General features: G+C 47.0%; 1 protein-coding gene across 4 annotated transcripts in view; it reads left to right on the top strand.

The window, feature by feature from the left end:
* The window catches only part of TSC22D3 (TSC22 domain family member 3), a 68,266-nt gene extending 54,005 nt beyond the window's left edge, over positions 1–14,261 (top strand). Inside the window, exons 1-3 of one of the 4 annotated variants that reach the window (XM_006142820.3) lie at positions 5,759–6,174; positions 11,557–11,608; positions 12,742–14,261. In XM_006142820.3, the coding sequence (XP_006142882.1) occupies positions 6,125–6,174; positions 11,557–11,608; positions 12,742–12,972 (333 nt within the window). In that variant the 5' untranslated portion in view covers positions 5,759–6,124 and the 3' untranslated portion in view covers positions 12,973–14,261. Of the gene's footprint in view, positions 1–5,758; positions 6,175–10,570; positions 10,932–11,556; positions 11,609–12,741 lie in introns of those variants that run through there. The other 3 variants (XM_027769688.1, XM_006142819.3, XM_006142817.3) reach the window with 3 other exon arrangements.
* Positions 14,262–17,079: the final 2,818 nt, after the last annotated feature.

Here is a 17,079-nt window from a genome sequence, read left to right as displayed (position 1 = left end):
TAGTGTTCCTTTTTTTTTTTTTTTTTTTTTTTTTTTAGCTGCATGAGCTTTGGCAAGGTTTTCCTGGTCATGCCCACCACGCTTTGCTGTCTATAGGTCTTTAAGGCTGTTCCTGCCTGCAAAGGCTCTGCCCACAAAGACCTGGGTACATCAGTCTCTGCTTGGTGGTACAAAGATGTCTATAAGTAGATTTTTCAAAAACCCAATGCCAGTGCTTTGAATTTTCTAGGTTTTTGCTTTGTCCTTACAGCTTTGCTGTGGCTTTGAAAAGAAATCTGTACTTAGTAAGGTGGCTCTGGTGCTTAACATTCATGTTGTCAGGAAGGACTAAGGGTGGTATTTTAGGCTGGCACTAAGAATTTCCAGTCTTTTACCCAAAATATCTTTCTCTTTCAACCCCCCCCCCTCAACACTGACTGTCTCAAGGAGCAAGAGAAGAGGTTAAAAGGGTCATTCTGTTGCTGGCCATCAACCAGGAAGTCCAGGCCTTGCAGGGTAGGGGGAATATAGCCTTTGTTTATTTGAGCCCCAAACCTAGCAGGCAGTGTAAATTAAACATAAAAATAAAATGAAATACCAAAGCATAAGCTGGATGTGTACCACAGAGAACAGCAAATCTCCCTCTTGCTCCCAATTAGGAGAGGGGAGTTAGTGAGACATGGGGCTGCCTCCTTGCCAGGGAGGTACTCTCAGGCCATGGGCTGGGGCGATGATGATAGGGGCAGGTGAGTTCTGGCTGAGATCAGTGTAGGGATGGGCATGTTTGTAAAGATCCTGGCAAGTCTTCTAGTCAGCCCCAGCAGGTTCCTCAGGGGGGAATGAGTCACACGCCTCCAGCAAACCTGGGAGCTGACCCATGTCTGACTGGGAGGTGACAGCCATGGGGCTGAAGGCAAGCTGGCTTCTGTGAAAGGGAGGCAGGGCTGGTTAATTAACCAAACCTTACTCTTAGAGAAGAAGCAGCCCTTCCTCTCCCTAGACTTCTTTCTTCCCCACTGTGATCCTCACCCTCCACATGCTCTGCCTCCCAGGCCCAGCATTCCCACTGAAGAGCCAGGAAGTGTCTCTGAAAGCACCTGTTCCTCAGAACCAAGAAGCAAAATTTGCCAAAGATTTAGTTATAAATCGGAGCAGGTTTAGAGTGATTCCTCTAATATGAGGAGACTTCAAAAACTTCGTGGAGAATTTAAAATACAAGTTTATTTTGGCACAAAAACTGTAGAAAGCCACATATATGTATTTTCTCATAATAAGAATTTTTCCATGAACTTTTTTTTGAGGACTCCTGGTAGTAGCTTTCATGTTCTGACCAGCTTTCAGTAGCAAGAATGAGATGGCAGGATAGCAGGCCTTGAGCAGGCTGAACCTCACCAGAATATGTCATACAAAGTGGGTCTTGGTGGCCCTGACACCATGGGAGCCCCTTTGGGTAGACCTTTCTTGACTCTTACCTATAGGCCAGTGGTTCCTAAAAGCAGTTCCATGGACTGATTCCAGAAGAGCTACGTCCTTGGGTCAGACAGTGATACAGTGATAGCACAACCTGACTCACTTGAGAAAGGTCCTGGGTTTGCTTCCAAGGGCCTCCCTGAATAAGCAGGATATGTGTATATGCTGAGACTTGTGGATGGATCATAGCATGAGGGTCCTGGTGGGAGTGTAAGTCTTTCTCTCTCATGGAAAAACAACATATTTTAAAAGAACTACATCCTGGGGCCGGCAGATAGTGTGCTGGTTAGAGGTGCTGGATTACCACATGGCCTATCGCAGTTTGAGACCCAGACCTGATGACTTACTTTCTCGCTTTCCTTCTCTCTCTCTCTCGTCAAATTACAAAATAATAATAGCAAATAGAATTAAATAAATAAATAACTCTTTAAAAAATTTTAAAAAGAACTACATCCAAATCACCTGAAAAATAACATTCCCCAACCCAGATCTATTTCACTAGATTTGCTAGGGCTGGAGCCAGGACATCCATCTTTTCCACAAACTCTCTCAGGGGATCCTGATGTTAAGACTGTCATCTAGATCTGTTTCACTGCACAGCTCACCATCAAGGTTTACCTGTGTGTCCAGCTGTCTTATGACACTGATAAGCTACTACCTCCTCTGCTGAAAGTATGATAACTCAGTTAATACTTACGTATTTAAGGCGATAGTAGCTCAATGTGGCACCTTTCCCGGGCTTTTTGCATTGGAAAGGAAACCATTCTGGTTCCTAAGAGTGTAGAGAACTCCAGGAGAGATCCTTGGAGGCCAGAAGCATGACTCTGATGCTGATGGTTGGAGGCACCACAGTAGCAGAGCAGGCAAACAGCTTTAGCTGAGAGGGAATTTTTCTCAGGGTCCTCCAGACCACTTTCCTCAGGTCAAAGAGGGCATCTATGATATCATTGGTTCTAGTTAGAACTGTCTTCAGAGAAGCCTGTCAGAATCATCTCTTAGGCATCCATGTGATTGATTTTGTACAAATAGTGCTTGTTTTATTTGTCTTTCATTTAAAAGAGCCCATTATAATGTATGATTGGCATCTTTGAAGCTGTTGGGCGGGCAGTGACTTCCTGTTCCCAATGTGCAGTGCGAGGCTTCAAGTTGGTTCCTCTAGTGTCCACCTGAATGTCACTCCAGGCTTCCCCTAAGACCCTGTCATCAATGACCCCTGCACAGCACCCAGCCAGCTGTGGACATTAGAGAGATCAGAGACCATAGCTGCTGACACTCTGGCCTGACCTAGAGTGTCCTGCCTTGCCATCTTGTCATGTCTGATGGCCTTACTACCCCTTTGAGGTCATGGGGAAGCTGGCAATAGCAGAGAGAGATGGAGACAAAAAGACACATGCGGAAAGATGATGCCTCTCTCGGGCTGACTCTGTCTGAATTAGATTGCAAAAGGGGAGAAAGGATGTTTGCATGATGCACGTGTGCTTCAGTGCTTCTCTTTCTTTCTGATAGGGTGTGCGTATTCCTTGTCAGCAATTCTCAAACTGGGCTGGGAGGCCTTCCTTAACCCCTCCCAGCACTCCTTTGAAAAGGGTTCCCTGACACTGTTCCCATAGTTGGGGGACCCTGCCCAGAGAACTGACCCTGTTTCTTACCTTTCTTTCTGTTCTGGGAGTGGTATGCCCCACCCCCTCCTGCCACTGCCCCTCTCCCTAGCCAGACTGCCTTCTTTTCACCCAGGAAGCTGAGGTGGGGAGGAGGGTAGCTGGAGAGCTGGAGGCCCTTTGCAATCTGCAGAGCCCCTCTTCACAAGTCATAGAGTCTCTCACAACAGAGGATCAAGGAGCCACCTCAAGTGAGCCCACATTGAATAGCTCTGCTGTGAGGTAAGCAAGGGCCTCAGGAGCACAATGTGAGTGCTCTTGGAGGCCCATAATGCTTGCCCATCATGGCTGAGGAGCCCTGAGCCTTAAGAGGCCGGCATTATTAACCGTCCTTTTGTTCCCTAGGGAAGCTGTACCACTTCAAAGGTCACTCATTCTACAGCAGGGCCCACAAAAGAGCCAGGTGCTCCACCTCAGAGTCCCTGCCCTCTTCACAGGCCCCTGTCAGCTGGCTCCACATCCCCAACAGATCCTCCTGAATCTCATCTTCCGAGCATTGCCAATAACCCTCAAGTCCTTCATGTGCCACTCAAAGTAACCCTAGCAACTGACAGAGAAAATGGCCCGGAATTTCGGCTCTTGGGACTGCTCCACAGAGCAGTGGGATAGGGAGAGGCATTACCAGTGTCTCTGGCCTCCATAGGCTGGCAAAGAGCTGGTTCAAACAAACAACCTTGGAGAGTGACTGAGTTTCTCTCTCTCTCTCTCTCTCTCTCTCTCTCTCTCTCTCTCTCCCTAATTTGCCAGAGGACATGTGCACTCTCCAGAGAGAGACAGAAAGAAGGAGAGAAAGCATCCCTTAATGGGACATGGTCATGCTGCAGTCCCTTCTGCATTTCTCTATCCTGTCAGGACTTTGTGCACACACACACACCTGTGCCTGGTGTGTTTTTCAAGCTATCAATTCTGAGACTCAAACCATAGTTGGCCATGTGAGATCCAGTTCCCTTTACAAATAGGCCATTAGACTGGCTTGAGTGTCCATGTTCTTGTTGATTTTTTTTCCAGCCCCTAGGGGTTTCAGTATGATAGGATTTCTACAGGGTGGGCTGTGACCAGAGGGACTGTTTGCCTATCTGGAAATACTTTCTGGATTATTGTGGAGGAGATCAAGGAACCTTAATATCTGCTTCTGAGATATGTGGAACAATGGTAAGGCTGGGAGGAGCTAGCTAAAGGAGGAAGGTCAGAGGTTGCCAGGGAGAGGTGAGTCCCACACTAAACAAAAATCCCCTTCTGGAAAGAAAAGGAGGCAACTTAGAGAGCAAATACCCGTGTCCTGTTCCCTTGCTTTACAAACTCTTTCGGGTTAAGAAAGAGAGTCAGCATGAGGGACCCTTCATGGCACTGTCAGACATGATGTTGGAGGAGCCCTAGGTCTCACAGAAACTCCATGTTTTGTGGCTGCTGCATTTGTAGCAGTGGTCAAAGGGTAGTGTGAGGAGAAGAAAGCACACCCCATTCTGTACAATGAAGTGATGCCCATGGGTGCTGTGGTATGGTCCTCCTGAACCCTACGCTATCCTCCTGCATATCCCTATGCCCTAGGCTTTTTCCTAAAACGAACATTTCCCTAAGGTCTGACTAGTAGGAATCTTCTGAATTTGTCTCAGAATCAAGATATTCTTGAGGAAGCACATTTTTTGACATGTATATCTAGTTTGCTTTTTATAACTTCTCTGAAATGTGCCTTGTGCTTTGAATAAGCGTTCAATCAGCTTTGAATCAAATTCTTTTGAATTAAGTTGAACAATAATAGTAACTAGTATGGAGAGGAGGAAGAAGGATGGTGAGTTCATTTACCAATTTTACAAACCCCCTTTTTAGGAATACCTAGTTGATACTTGTAAATGGATAATAGGGAGGGTGGAAAATAAGAAGTCTTGGAAAAATTATGGAGGTAAATTTTCCCAGCTGCAAAGCATAAGGGGAAGGGAGACAGGCATAAATATTGACACAAGGTTCATGAAATCTAAGATCCACTGAGCTGAACTGCATTCCTGGATAAATCACCAAATGCTTCCAGTCCTGCTGAGTGAGACACCAGAACAAACCTCCTTCCCCAATAGTTAGCCACCAAAGTTAGGGGGATGAAGGAGCCTTGACAAGGACAATTTTTTACTTCTCTGAATGAGGGCCAATGGAATGGCCCCATTTAACAAGAATGCCTTGTTAAAATGGGGTTTGGCAGGGCCAGTAGATGATGTAGTGATTAAGGCACTGGACTCCCATGTGGTTGACTTCAGTTTAAGTCCCAGAGCCGGTGGCTTGAAACTCATGCCAGGTGCTTGTGCCCGATATCCCAAGAGAAGAGTGGAGGAGGAATTGTGGTGTGGCTGTCCCCTGGGGTGTTATTTCTCACTTTCCCTTTCTTTGTCTCTCTCTCTATCTCTCCAGTGAGCACGTGTACCTTATAGCAAAAATCCCTCTTAAAAACAAACAAACAAACAAACAAAAACCAGAAAAATAAAATAGGGTTTGGTTCTGCCTGTCATCCTTAGTGTCACTCAGAGATTGTTTGTGAAGCTCACATGACACCCTATCAGGGAGGGAACTGAAAGGCACGATTCATCATTCCTGCCATCATTCGGTGCCAGGGTTTGTTTCTCTCTTATCTTCTCTCTCCCGCTCTGGTTCTACTCCAAATCAATTGCTAGAGCTGCTTTTCCAAGACAGTGCCCATCTCTCTGTCAGGATTCTTCTTCAGCTTCCACCCCTCCAACCACCACCTCTGCATCTGCATCTACATCTGCACCCTCCTCCCCATTTTCCGGCCCCCTCAAGGTTGGAACTCTAGGTCCTGGCCACGCAGAGCAGTTCACATGATCCACAGAGAACAAGGCACTTTCTCCGTCACCGTCTTTCCTTCTTGCTGCCCTCCTTCTGGACTCTGGGGATTTTCCACGAAACCAAAGTAACTATGTAAGTGGAGTGGCCTTCCTGTCCATGGTCTTCCACATTGGAGTGGAACCAGAGGGGAAGAGAGAAGATAAGAGAGAAGCAGGACAAATTAAGCCATGGCATTTCAGCCTCCGTATTCCCCCAGCCTCTTCAGAAAAAGGGACAAGTAAGTAATTAGAAGTAGATAAACCTTCAGGTAGGAGCCGCAGCAGAGACGTTGGGGAGGGATGTTTTTCACCCATCTCATTAATGTTGCTAACACTCTAGCGCTCAATATCCTTTTTGTATTTCCTTTTCCAGCTCCTAACCCAGTGTTTGCTTTGTGGCTTGTCCTGCACCTCTCGCATCATGTCTTTTTCCGCTTCTCCTGACACAGGACCCTGTGTTTTGTTGGCATCATTGCCAAATCTTTGGGTGGAACATTCCCTGTAGAAAATAAGGAAATAAGGAAGACTTGCCTATAAATAGTTTCCTTCTGGCTGCGTGGTACACAATGCTTCAAGTGTGACAAAAAGGGAAGTGAGATGTTCCCCTCATTGCTACCCCCAACCTACTGTACCCACCCTGCTTCTGCTCACAGCCCTCTTCAGTGTGTTGAGACCTGGCCCAAGGGTTCTGCCTTCCAGACTTTGCCCAGTCTCTGTTCCACTGTCCCGTGGGAACCCAAAAGAGGAAGGGCTCTTGTTCTGGAGAGTCTTGCTTCTGATGTGAAATGGACGGGTGGGGACACTCCTTCCAGCTCAAAGGGAATATAAACTTGCTTCCAGGGTCAGCTGAAATAGAGGCAGTTGGCCCCATTCTCATTAAGCTACCCGCCATCTAGCAGGTTGTGCCTGAGAGAGTGAGGGTCAGCTATGTTGGTTTCCTCGCAAAGTCCCATAGCATCAGTACTAGAACTGAGAGTCGGTGAAGGCCTGCCTGGCAGGCAGCTAGGTGCTGCTAGCCACACTAGCTCTGGGTCCAGCCTACATTGTTAAGCTGTGGCATGTTAGAAAAAGAGTTTGGAAACTTTATAAATGTTGGGGTTTCTGGGTTATTGAATCCCTAGGTTACTGTTTTCCTGTGTAGGGCTCACCTCCACAGCACACAAGGATCCTGAGAGAGACTCAAGGATCAGCACATTCCTCCGAAATATTACAATAGACAACAGATGCCATGTATAGCACACTTCTAGTCATGGCAAGGTTCGGCACAGCTACTCTGGGCAGAGGAATTCCTCGGTATGCTGAGGGTTAAGCAGAAAGCCCTTTGGGTTCCTCCTCCTCCTTCCTCAGACTCCTATCTCCCTTGCCTTTGATTTTTTGTTTTCTTTTCTTTTCTTTTCTTTCTTTTTTTTTTTTTTTTTTTTCCATTAGGCCCACTATCTTCCCTTAGGGAGCCTTCAGGGATCCAGGCATTCTTTGCTAATGGAGGGTCATAGTGTCTCAAGGTTATCACTTCTTACTCAACAGAACTAGAGGGGCCAAGGAGAGGAGAGCTCCGCTGAGTGTGGGCTCAACTTTAAACGTCCCTATGAAATTGTTTTTCTAAACCAAATCCTTGATATGAGCTTGTTTTCTTGTTGTTGACCTCATTCTCCTAAAAGCTGAGCCCAGCAGAAATCAGGGGGAAACAATTAATGAAAGGTACTAGTGAGCACGGTCCCAGAACTCCAGGTTTGACTGGACTGTGATTATTATCATGAGACTCTATACCTTATTTGGAATAACATATACCCCAGGTCTACATATTCCATTCTGGAAGCCATCTGGCTGGATTAAGATTTCCTACTTCCTAGACAGAGATAGCTTTCTTTGAGGACTGCTTGACTGCCTTTTGAAATGATGTGGGTGAGCACAGCTCTCTTATAAAACCCTTTTGAACAGTTTGGATATTCTTCCAGTTCCCCGTGGCTACTCTCCCCTGCTTGAAGTGTCAGAAAAGCCGACTGTGCCCACAGAGCTCAAAGCTGGCCTGTAGACCTCTCTAAAAGTAGCACAGCTGGCATCCTAGGAGCACTTCTTTTGCACCACCACCCCCACCCTTCCTTCCTCCTCATCATTCTCTAGCATCTCTAACCCATCAGCCAACTGTCTTGACTCAGTCATTGAAGACTCTATTCATTCAACAAACCTACTCCCTCATTCACTGGTAAGTGTACTAGTAACAAACTTGGTCTAGAGGTCAGAAAGACCTGGGCTTGAGTCCCAGCGCTGCAGCTTATTAGCTCTATTACCTTGGGCAAGGCAGCCTTTCAGACCTTCAGTTTCTGCATCTATAAAGTGATGGTGACAGTGCTTCCAACACAGGGCTCGTTGTGTAGCCAGCACAGTGTCTGTCCATAGCCATTATTGTCAGTAGGTCTCACACTCAGCTGCTGTTTCTTTTTTAATTGAAGTGTACTTAATGAACAATTCAAATGCAGATTTGCCGGTAAACTTAACCCCTTTCCCCTTCCCTCCCTAAATTCCCTGGATTTCTCTGCTTCTGTCACCACAGACAGGAGTCCTCATAGAGGGAGCCCTTTCATTTCTGTTTTGTGCTATTTCTCTGCCAATGTTTTCCGCTTGCCAATCCAGTTTATGTATCTTTTCCATTTTCTTATCATCATCATTTTCTTCTCATCACTCTTTGTAATCTAGGAGTAGGTAGCAATTGTTTAGCAAAAAGTAACAAGCCAATGATAGTCAACTCAGAGACACTTCCTGGACCAAAGGAGCTCTATGTTGCACAGAGAGTAGATGAATATATCAGACAATTCCAGCATCAATTAAGTTATGGATTTAAGAAGGGTTTTCTTCCCTCAGCTAATGTTCTTGATGACCTCTAAGTATAGCCTGTACTTTGTTCTGTCTGTTTAGTGCAAACACTGTTGCAAGAGCCTGTATCCTAAAGTTAACAGACTGTCCTGAGATTGGGATAAAGAAAAACACCATCTTGGGCTAGTAAAGTAAGTTTGCTTGGATTGTTTTTATTGGTCAGCCCTTTGCAAATGTGAGTGTTGTGTGGATCCCCGTATCGCAACCAAAAATGTTAGCTGTTTGGTGGTGTAACTGCACCATAGGAAATCAAGGCCTTCAGACAGCGCTTGGCTGGGGCCTTGGCCAGGGTTTTGGTGTCAGGCACCTGTTTGAGAGAAATATCCTGAAGCAAATAATTATTACCTTCTTTGCTGATAAGAGGCCCCAGTACTTTTCCAATAGCATGCTTGCATTAGGATATTTCTTTGGACTACAGCCTGTGGAGCACTGATTCCTGGGTACTGGCCTTAACTTCATCCAAACTATTGTATATGTGGTGGAACCCAATGTTCTCCTTATGGTAATAAGTTGGTGTAAATAATACACCTAATTGCATCACCTCTCCCTTTCCCTGCCATTTGCTCTTTCTGGCTGCAATTCTGATTATGTCCACCAGGTGGCCTCCTCACTTAGGAAGGAGTAGAAGAAAAGCACTTCAAGCCTCTGATGTTTGTTTTTTTTCTTTTGTTTGTTCTTAAGAGTGAGGTTGAAAAGAATGAAAATATATTTTGATGTAACTCTTACTAGGCAACAGTCGTCTCTTTTTCTTTGTGGTTTGGAGTCTGTTTTTTTTTTTTTTTCCCCTGAAGTACCTTCTCTTGTGTATGGCTAGACCCAAAACAAGGCAGGTGTTTTCCTGGGATGATTTATATATATAGCCTTAGTTCTAGTTTTGTCGTCATTCATTTTTTTATACGAAAGTAAGAACATTTAAAAAAAAAAGGAATATGAGATCCTGCATAATGCCAAATATACTTCATTGCAGAGTAAGAGGGTGGAGACCAAAGAGAAAAAGATGGGCAATTGTGTAGTCACTCCAGTGCCCATTCCCATACCCTGTCCCCTGTCCACCTCTTCTGTCACCCACCTAGCTGCTCCTGTCTGCATGTTCACCCTCTTGCCCAAGTTCCTGGACACCCTCATCTCCGTACACATGATGCACAGATTAGAGCACACCTGTGCATGTGACAGATACACATCACAGAACTGTGCATGTGTCAGCACACAGACACTCCCACTCCTCTATGTTCAAAGGACCAGGTGAGTGGATGCCTACTGGGGTTTGGGGCAAGCTGCTGGGTCAGCTGGTTTAGGGAGGGATAGTCCGGTTGGAGAGAGAGTGAACATGGAGGTGGCAAAGTATGTGTGCAGGGGAGGGGCTGCAAGGGCAGTGAGCAGGAAAAAGGTGAGGCTCTTTACGCTGAGGGCGGGGGTCCAGAGAGCATGACATCTGAGAGCATTGAAAAACCACCCGAGGTGTGTGCTGGCTGGTGCCTGAAGAGCTTTTAAAAACCTAACCTATCCCTTACTGAATGCTTTCTATCTCCTGTTAGGGCATTTGTACTTGTTATTTCTCTAGAAATCAGCTCCAGTTTGGTCTTCGCCAATCTCCAAAGCCCTCTTTGGAGATGCCAGTTGGCACAAGAAAGTGCTGAACTGTTTACAGTCCCAGCCTAAGGTTCAGGGAGGGGATGTGGTTAACTGGGCCACAAAGCCCGGTACAGGACTCATTTGCATGGCCCCTGACGCCATGTGACGCAGCTGGCTCCTCCTATATAAAGAAGCAGGAGCCGAAATATCTCTGAGTCTGGGTTGGACTGGCGGCCTTGGAGTTTGTGACACATTAAGTGACACCCCTCGAGTCACTTCCCTCTGACTCCAGCTGGAACGCCTGCCTACCTTTGGGTCCGCTCTGCAGCCTTCGCCCCCCTGCTAGCCTCAGAGCCAGACTTCAGCGGCACAGAGCCCAGTCCACCCAGCCCAGCCGGCAGCGCAGCCAGAGCTCCCCGGCAGCCTGAGCCATGAACACCGAAATGTATCAGACCCCAATGGAGGTAGCGGTCTATCAGCTGCACAATTTCTCCATCTCCTTCTTTTCTTCCCTGCTTGGAGGGGATGTGGTTTCCGTTAAGCTGGATAACAGGTAACCACTGGTCTCTGCCTCTGTGTAGAGATAAGCTAAGCCAGGGTGCTGGGGGGAGGGGGGACTGGGTTCTCCAGCCAGATCTCCGAGCAAGCGAGCCCTGCGCCGCTGCAGCCCTGCGCCGCTGCCGCTGGTCCGGTCCCCGTGGTGCAGCATCCTGGGACGGGCAGGGCTGGGCAGGGCTGGGCAGGGGTCTGTCTGCCTGCCCCTGCGCCTCTGGGGAGAAGGCGGAAAGCTTTCGAGCTGAGGAGGTATTCCTAGCTAGCTTCAGAGCCGGGTAGGTTTGCCGGGGAACGTTCTAGGCCTCCGCAGGGGACTCCCTGGGCCGCGTGCCCCCATTGTTTGCAAATCGCCTGAGCAGGCCATGCGGCCCGTGCACCCCCCCTGCCACTGGTGTCGATTGGAACTCAAATCAGGGCGGCAGTGGCGCGGAGCCAGCCTGGGTAGGAGGTGCAGTTTCCTGCAGGCACCAGGGAGGGACCTGTGGACAAACTGCCTGGAACTCTGTGCCAGGGAGGCAGGAAAGAGGAGGGACTGGGTTAGATGGAGGACTTTGGCCATAGCCAAGGGTACTTAGAGTGGAACCAAATGTGTAACGGGTCGCTTTGCTTTTTTGTCTTGGCAGTGCCTCTGGAGCCAGTGTGGTGGCCATAGACAACAAAATCGAGCAGGCCATGGTGAGTGGCATCGCTGCGTCATTCTCATCCCTAGACCTATCTGCTGCTTATGTAACTCCAGGCAGGATGAGGGGGTGGGCGTCACAGCCTTTGGTCAAAAAGTCTGAGGAAGCTGATAGCCTCCTTCCTATCCCCCCTGCAGGCCTTAGGGAGAGTCCAATTAGAATGGCACTTTTTAGAACATTTAGAGTCTGCCCTTGCTAGGCTCTTTCCTTTCCTCCTCCTTTTTCCTTCCCAGAGCTTCGTAGCAGCCTCTGGCTCCCTCCTGGGCATGTTGCAGAGCAGGGAGCTCAGACCCTTACATTCCTCTGTGTCCTGCAGTTGGCACAGAAGCAGAGCTCATTGGATGCAACCGCACTGCAGTGCCTCTGCAGAGCCTGGGCTGGGGTCAGGAGTTGGGAGGAAATGAGAAGCGAAGTACCCTAACCCTTTCCCTCTCTTTTGACCAGGTAGAGGACTTACTCCACCCAGCAGCCAAAAATGGCTGCAGGAGGTTAGGGCTTCCAGCAGTTAGGAGACACTTAATTGTGCCTTGGAGCCTAATGACACAGTTCCCTACTCCCAGTGCAGTCATCAAATTCAGAGAGGATGCAGCAATCTCTGTACCTCCACCAGGACCAGTATCTTGTGTCCTGTCTGGCCAGGCTTCAGGACAACTCTGATTCAGTGCGTTGGGTCATATGGTGGGCAGGAGACCCCAAAAGAGCCAATTTTATTCTCTTCTTGAAGACTTGTAAAGCAACCAAACAGGATGGGGCCCATTGCAGCCTTCCCAGCCCACCCTGGATCTAGGGCAGCAGCAGGTCCTTATGTGGAAAAGGGAAATAGCAAACCTACAGCCAGCAGAAGTCTTGCCCCAAAAGGCCCTGAGCAGTCAACTTTGAATGTCATTAGACACAAAGCATAGGGAAACCTCTCATGTGAAAGCTGGGCTTCCAACTCTATCTAGCATGGCCCAAAGCATGCAGGTCTTCAGAATGAGGGTTCAGGTGCTTCAGAGAACAGTACATGAGGATTTGGGGTGCAGGGCTACATGTTGATGGAAGACTGAAGAGTGGTGGCAAGAGGGATGACCCAGGCAGTGAAGGTGCTGCCACTAACGATTGGCTTTATGGGGATTTCTTCTGTGGCAGGATCTAGTGAAAAATCATCTAATGTATGCTGTGAGAGAGGAAGTGGAGGTCCTGAAGGAGCAGATCCGAGAACTTGTGGAGAAGAATTCCCAGCTGGAGCGTGAGAATACCCTCTTGAAGACCCTAGCAAGCCCAGAGCAGCTGGAGAAGTTCCAGTCTCGTCTGAGCCCAGAAGAGTCAGCTCCTGAATCTCCACAAGCGCCTGAGGCCCCTGGTGGTTCTGCGGTGTAAGTGGCTCTGTCCTTGGGGTGGGCAGAGCCACTAAACTTGTTCTACCTAGTTCTTTCCAGTTTGTTTTTGGCTCCCCAAGCGTCATCTCATGTGGAGAACTTTACACCTAGCATAGCTGGTGCCAAGAGATGTCCTAAGGACATGGCCACCTGGGTCTACTCCAGTGACAGACCCCTGACAAAAGAGTAGGTCTCTGGAGGCTGAGTTGCATGGGGCCTAGGAACCCCAAGTCAGTGAGCCTCTAATGCTGTCGTGCCCTGGGGGCTCTCAGGGCCTGAGCAACCTACTACAACTGGCAAGGGAGAAAGGTTGTTTGAGCTGCGGTGCCAGTTTGCTACAGAATGATTAAGGGGTCTGTTTTTCATTTCCATGGACATCTTCAACAGCTTCACCTGACAATAACTGTTCCTATGAAGAAGCCACTTGTGTTTTAAGCAAAGGCAGCCTCTCTTCTCCTCTGCTTTGTGAAGGCAGGGGACACAGATGGGAGAGATTGAGCCAAGTCAGCCTTCTGTTGGTTAATATGGCATAATGCATGGCTTTGTGCACAGCCCGGTGTGGGATTACAGCTTTGGGATGACTGCTTACAAAGTTCTGTTTGGTTAGTATTGGCATAGTTTTTCTATATAGCCATAAATGCATATATATGCCCATAGGGCTAGTCTATATCTTAGTGTAGCGATGTATATGTGTATACATACATCTACATGTTGAAGGGCCTAACCAGCTTTGGGAGTATTGACTGGTCCCCTATGTCTTAAGGGTAATTCTTTGACTGTGTTCATTTATCAAGGTGATCCAGTTTGTCCTTTAGGTTAAGACTCAAGAGTTAAGGCAGGGAGAGGGGGGCCAGCCTCTGAATGCAGCCACAGATGCCTTGCTGCTGCAACCCTTTCCCCATCTGTCCACTGAAGATCTGCGAAGTTCTCTTTTGAATGCCAAACCCACCATTCACTGGTGCTGACTACATAGAATGGGGTGGAGAGAAGATCAGCTTGGACTTCGCAGTGTTGTTTGAAAACTTTTATTTTATTTTTTTAATACTTTTGGAAAACTTTAGAGTGAGCAGAACGATGGTGTCCTGCTGCAGGCAAGGGATGGACAAGAGAATGGCTTTGATCCAATGGGATCTGCCCAGGGAGCTTGTCTCTAAGGGGTTCTGTGACAGTGAATACTTTCCACTTTCTGACACCTTATCCTGATGAATGTCTGCAGGATTTGGATTTTGATTTTTCAAATGTAGCTTGAAATTTCAATAAACTTTGCTCTTTTTTTTTTCTAAAAATAAACTTGGTGTCTGACTGAATATAAATGGGCTGAATGAAAGAGGCTCCTCACCTGGTTGGGAGTGGGAGTAGACAGTTGTTTTTCTGACTCACCCAATGTAATCTGTTGAGCATCTCCTAAGTGCCAGGCCTGTGGCACATCCACACAATACCCATTTGAAGGATATGTTCTTTGGGTAAGGAAGCTGAGACTCAGTGAGTTTAAGTGACTTTCCCAAAGTTACACAGCTGTTAAGTGAACTGGCACTCAAGCCCACAAATCTCCCCCGTGTCCGGCTCCTGCTTTCATATAAGGGCTTCAGAGTGAGTGGCGGGGTGACTACTACCGCACAACCTCCATTTGAGGGAGTGATTTGGGAGAAAGGATATCGTAAGAAGGCCCAAAGAAAAGGGGAGGATATACATGGGAGAAAGCAGAAAGAGAGGAGTCAGATAAATACCAGTGGCCCCCTTTCCTCTTCTGAAAATATCATGAGGATCACTTAATGTATTCTCCTTCATACTGAGCCACATGTGACCCTTGACCTTTGTAAAGGAGCTAAGAGAGCCTTGGTATGTATGTATGAGGTGGCAAAACCACCCCCTCTTCTCTGCTCTCTCCACCACCCCTGCCCAAGGCAAGATGCCCTTAAACCCTGCTGCTCCACTGTCATTGCTTAAAGCTCTCTCACAAAACCTCTGAGTACAGCCACAGATGCCTTGCTGCTAGAACTTTTTCCCCATCTGTCCACTGAAGACCTGCAGGGGCCAGGTCTGAAGCTCCTTTCTATAACTTCCTTTCTCTACCTCTCTTTGGAGTTCATCATCACCCTTTCCCAGCCCCAGATCTCCAGCATCTGGAGTCCTGCCATTTCTATGATTGGCTGTTGATGAGTGTTTAGTGTCTCTTCTACCTCACCCTTGCCTGGACCCTAAGCAATATTCAGAACCCACTGTGTTCACAAGGGAGACCATCACCCCTACTCAAATAACTCTAGCCTATCTTGGCTTCCTGTAGCATAAATTTGTAGATCCTCTTGCCTCTTGAAATTGAACATAACTCCTTGATTTTTATGAGCCACAAGCCTCAAAGTGTCCCCCTTCACACTAATCACTACCCAAATATAATCAAAATTATACGTGTCCTTCTCTGTGAAGGTTACCTACATTGGTCTGTTCTTTTCCAGTCACCGAAACTCTTCTTCAAAATATTGCAAATGCTTGCTTGCTGGCCTCTCAAATTCCAATTTCCCCATCTACTCCTGACCTCTGTACTCATGATGCCAAGTACCTTGTCTACACCTGCCAATTTGGTCATAGCATGAAGATTTCACAGCTTCTGGTACAGATACAAACTTGGAACTGGTGCATTGGCAGCCCCCAGGCAGTCGTCCCCACTGGGACTCCAGCTCTCTCAATCCCCATTTAATTCAAAATGCCTCTCCCTTTCAAAACAAGCAAAGATACTTTTTGAAAATTTAGTTTATCTTGTGTAGATGTCCCCACATCCAGTTCCCAGCTGAACAAAACAAACAGATAAAAAGAGGAAATCCAGAAAATAGCCCAGCAACCTCTCTGGTCATCAAGCCCTTCTCTACAAGAAAGGGGAAAAAACTTGTCCCACAGTCACATAGTGGTAGAGAGAACAACTTTGTTTCCTAGGCAACCTCGCCTAAACAGAGACAAACACTGCAACTTCTGAGGCCAGAGTGGTTACCAGCCTAGATAAGAGGAACTTTGTAGATGTTTGTTAGTCACATATAGGAGCAGTTCTGTGTTGTTGTTCTACAGAAAACCAACTAAGGGTGTGGAGAAGCAAAAGAACAATTTGCTCCTGGAAAGATTTTTGTGGGCTTTGTGATTCTGAACTCAGCTGGTCCTGCTGGACCTAGAACAAGGAAGAGAAGAAAGAGACCCACAGCAGTCATCATCCCCTGCCTGAGCATGCCACGCCTCCATGTGCCCTGCTATCTACTTTTTCATCTGATGTTCAAAACAGCCCTCCCAGCACAGCTACAAGGATCATAAGAGCATAGTTCTGTGCCCAGCCTCTTCAATAGGGAACATTCTGTTTCCTGCCCTTAAAAAAAAGAGGCAGTTATGATTTACCTCCATTTGACAGACAAGAAAACTGTGAGCCTCAGAGCTTAGTGCTACTCTCATGACACCCATATATTCCACCGGGAGTGGTTCCCAACCTTTTTGATGACAAGGGTAATTTTCTTATTTTCTCTTTCTTTCTTTATCTTTCTTTTTCTTGCTTGCTTTTTTTTCTTTCTTTCCTTCTTTCTTTTCCTTCCTTCTTTCCTTTCTTTCTTCCTCTTTCTTTCTTTCTCTCTCTCGCAAGTTTATTTCTTTCATGAGAGAGATAGGCATCTCTAGCAGGGTCCCAATATCATGACCCACCCCTTGCCCCAGCCAGCCCCTAATCATGGGCATATGCATGGCTGGCATACTCAAAGAGGTCTCTGAACTAGAATTGGAATCCTCCCACGTGGAACCACCTCACAGAGTGTCATGTTTTACTGCTGTACCACTCCCATTTTCAATGTTAAAAATATTTTCAGACTTCTCTCAACAGTAGTTGACCTTTCAGCATTGAGAGAGAGAGAGAGAGAGAACATAATGACAAACAGCAACTGTGAATTTGGTGGGGCTTTTAAAGGAATTAATTGTATCTGCCACAAAAGCATCGAAATGGATTTGAAAACTAGAACAGTTATGCATATGTTAGTTAGCTAGATTTAACCATTCCACAATCTCTTTCTAAATATATTTCAAAACATTATGTTATGCATAATAAATACATAGAATTTTTTTAAGGTTTGCTGGAGGGCATGTG

Source organism: Tupaia chinensis, unplaced genomic scaffold (genome assembly GCF_000334495.1).
Source record: "Tupaia chinensis unplaced genomic scaffold, TupChi_1.0 Scaffold000082_1, whole genome shotgun sequence".
NCBI classification, from domain to species: Eukaryota; Metazoa; Chordata; class Mammalia; order Scandentia; family Tupaiidae; genus Tupaia; species Tupaia belangeri.
The sequence above is the reverse complement of the archived record's forward strand: the minus strand, read 5'-3'. Positions and strand labels throughout refer to the sequence as shown.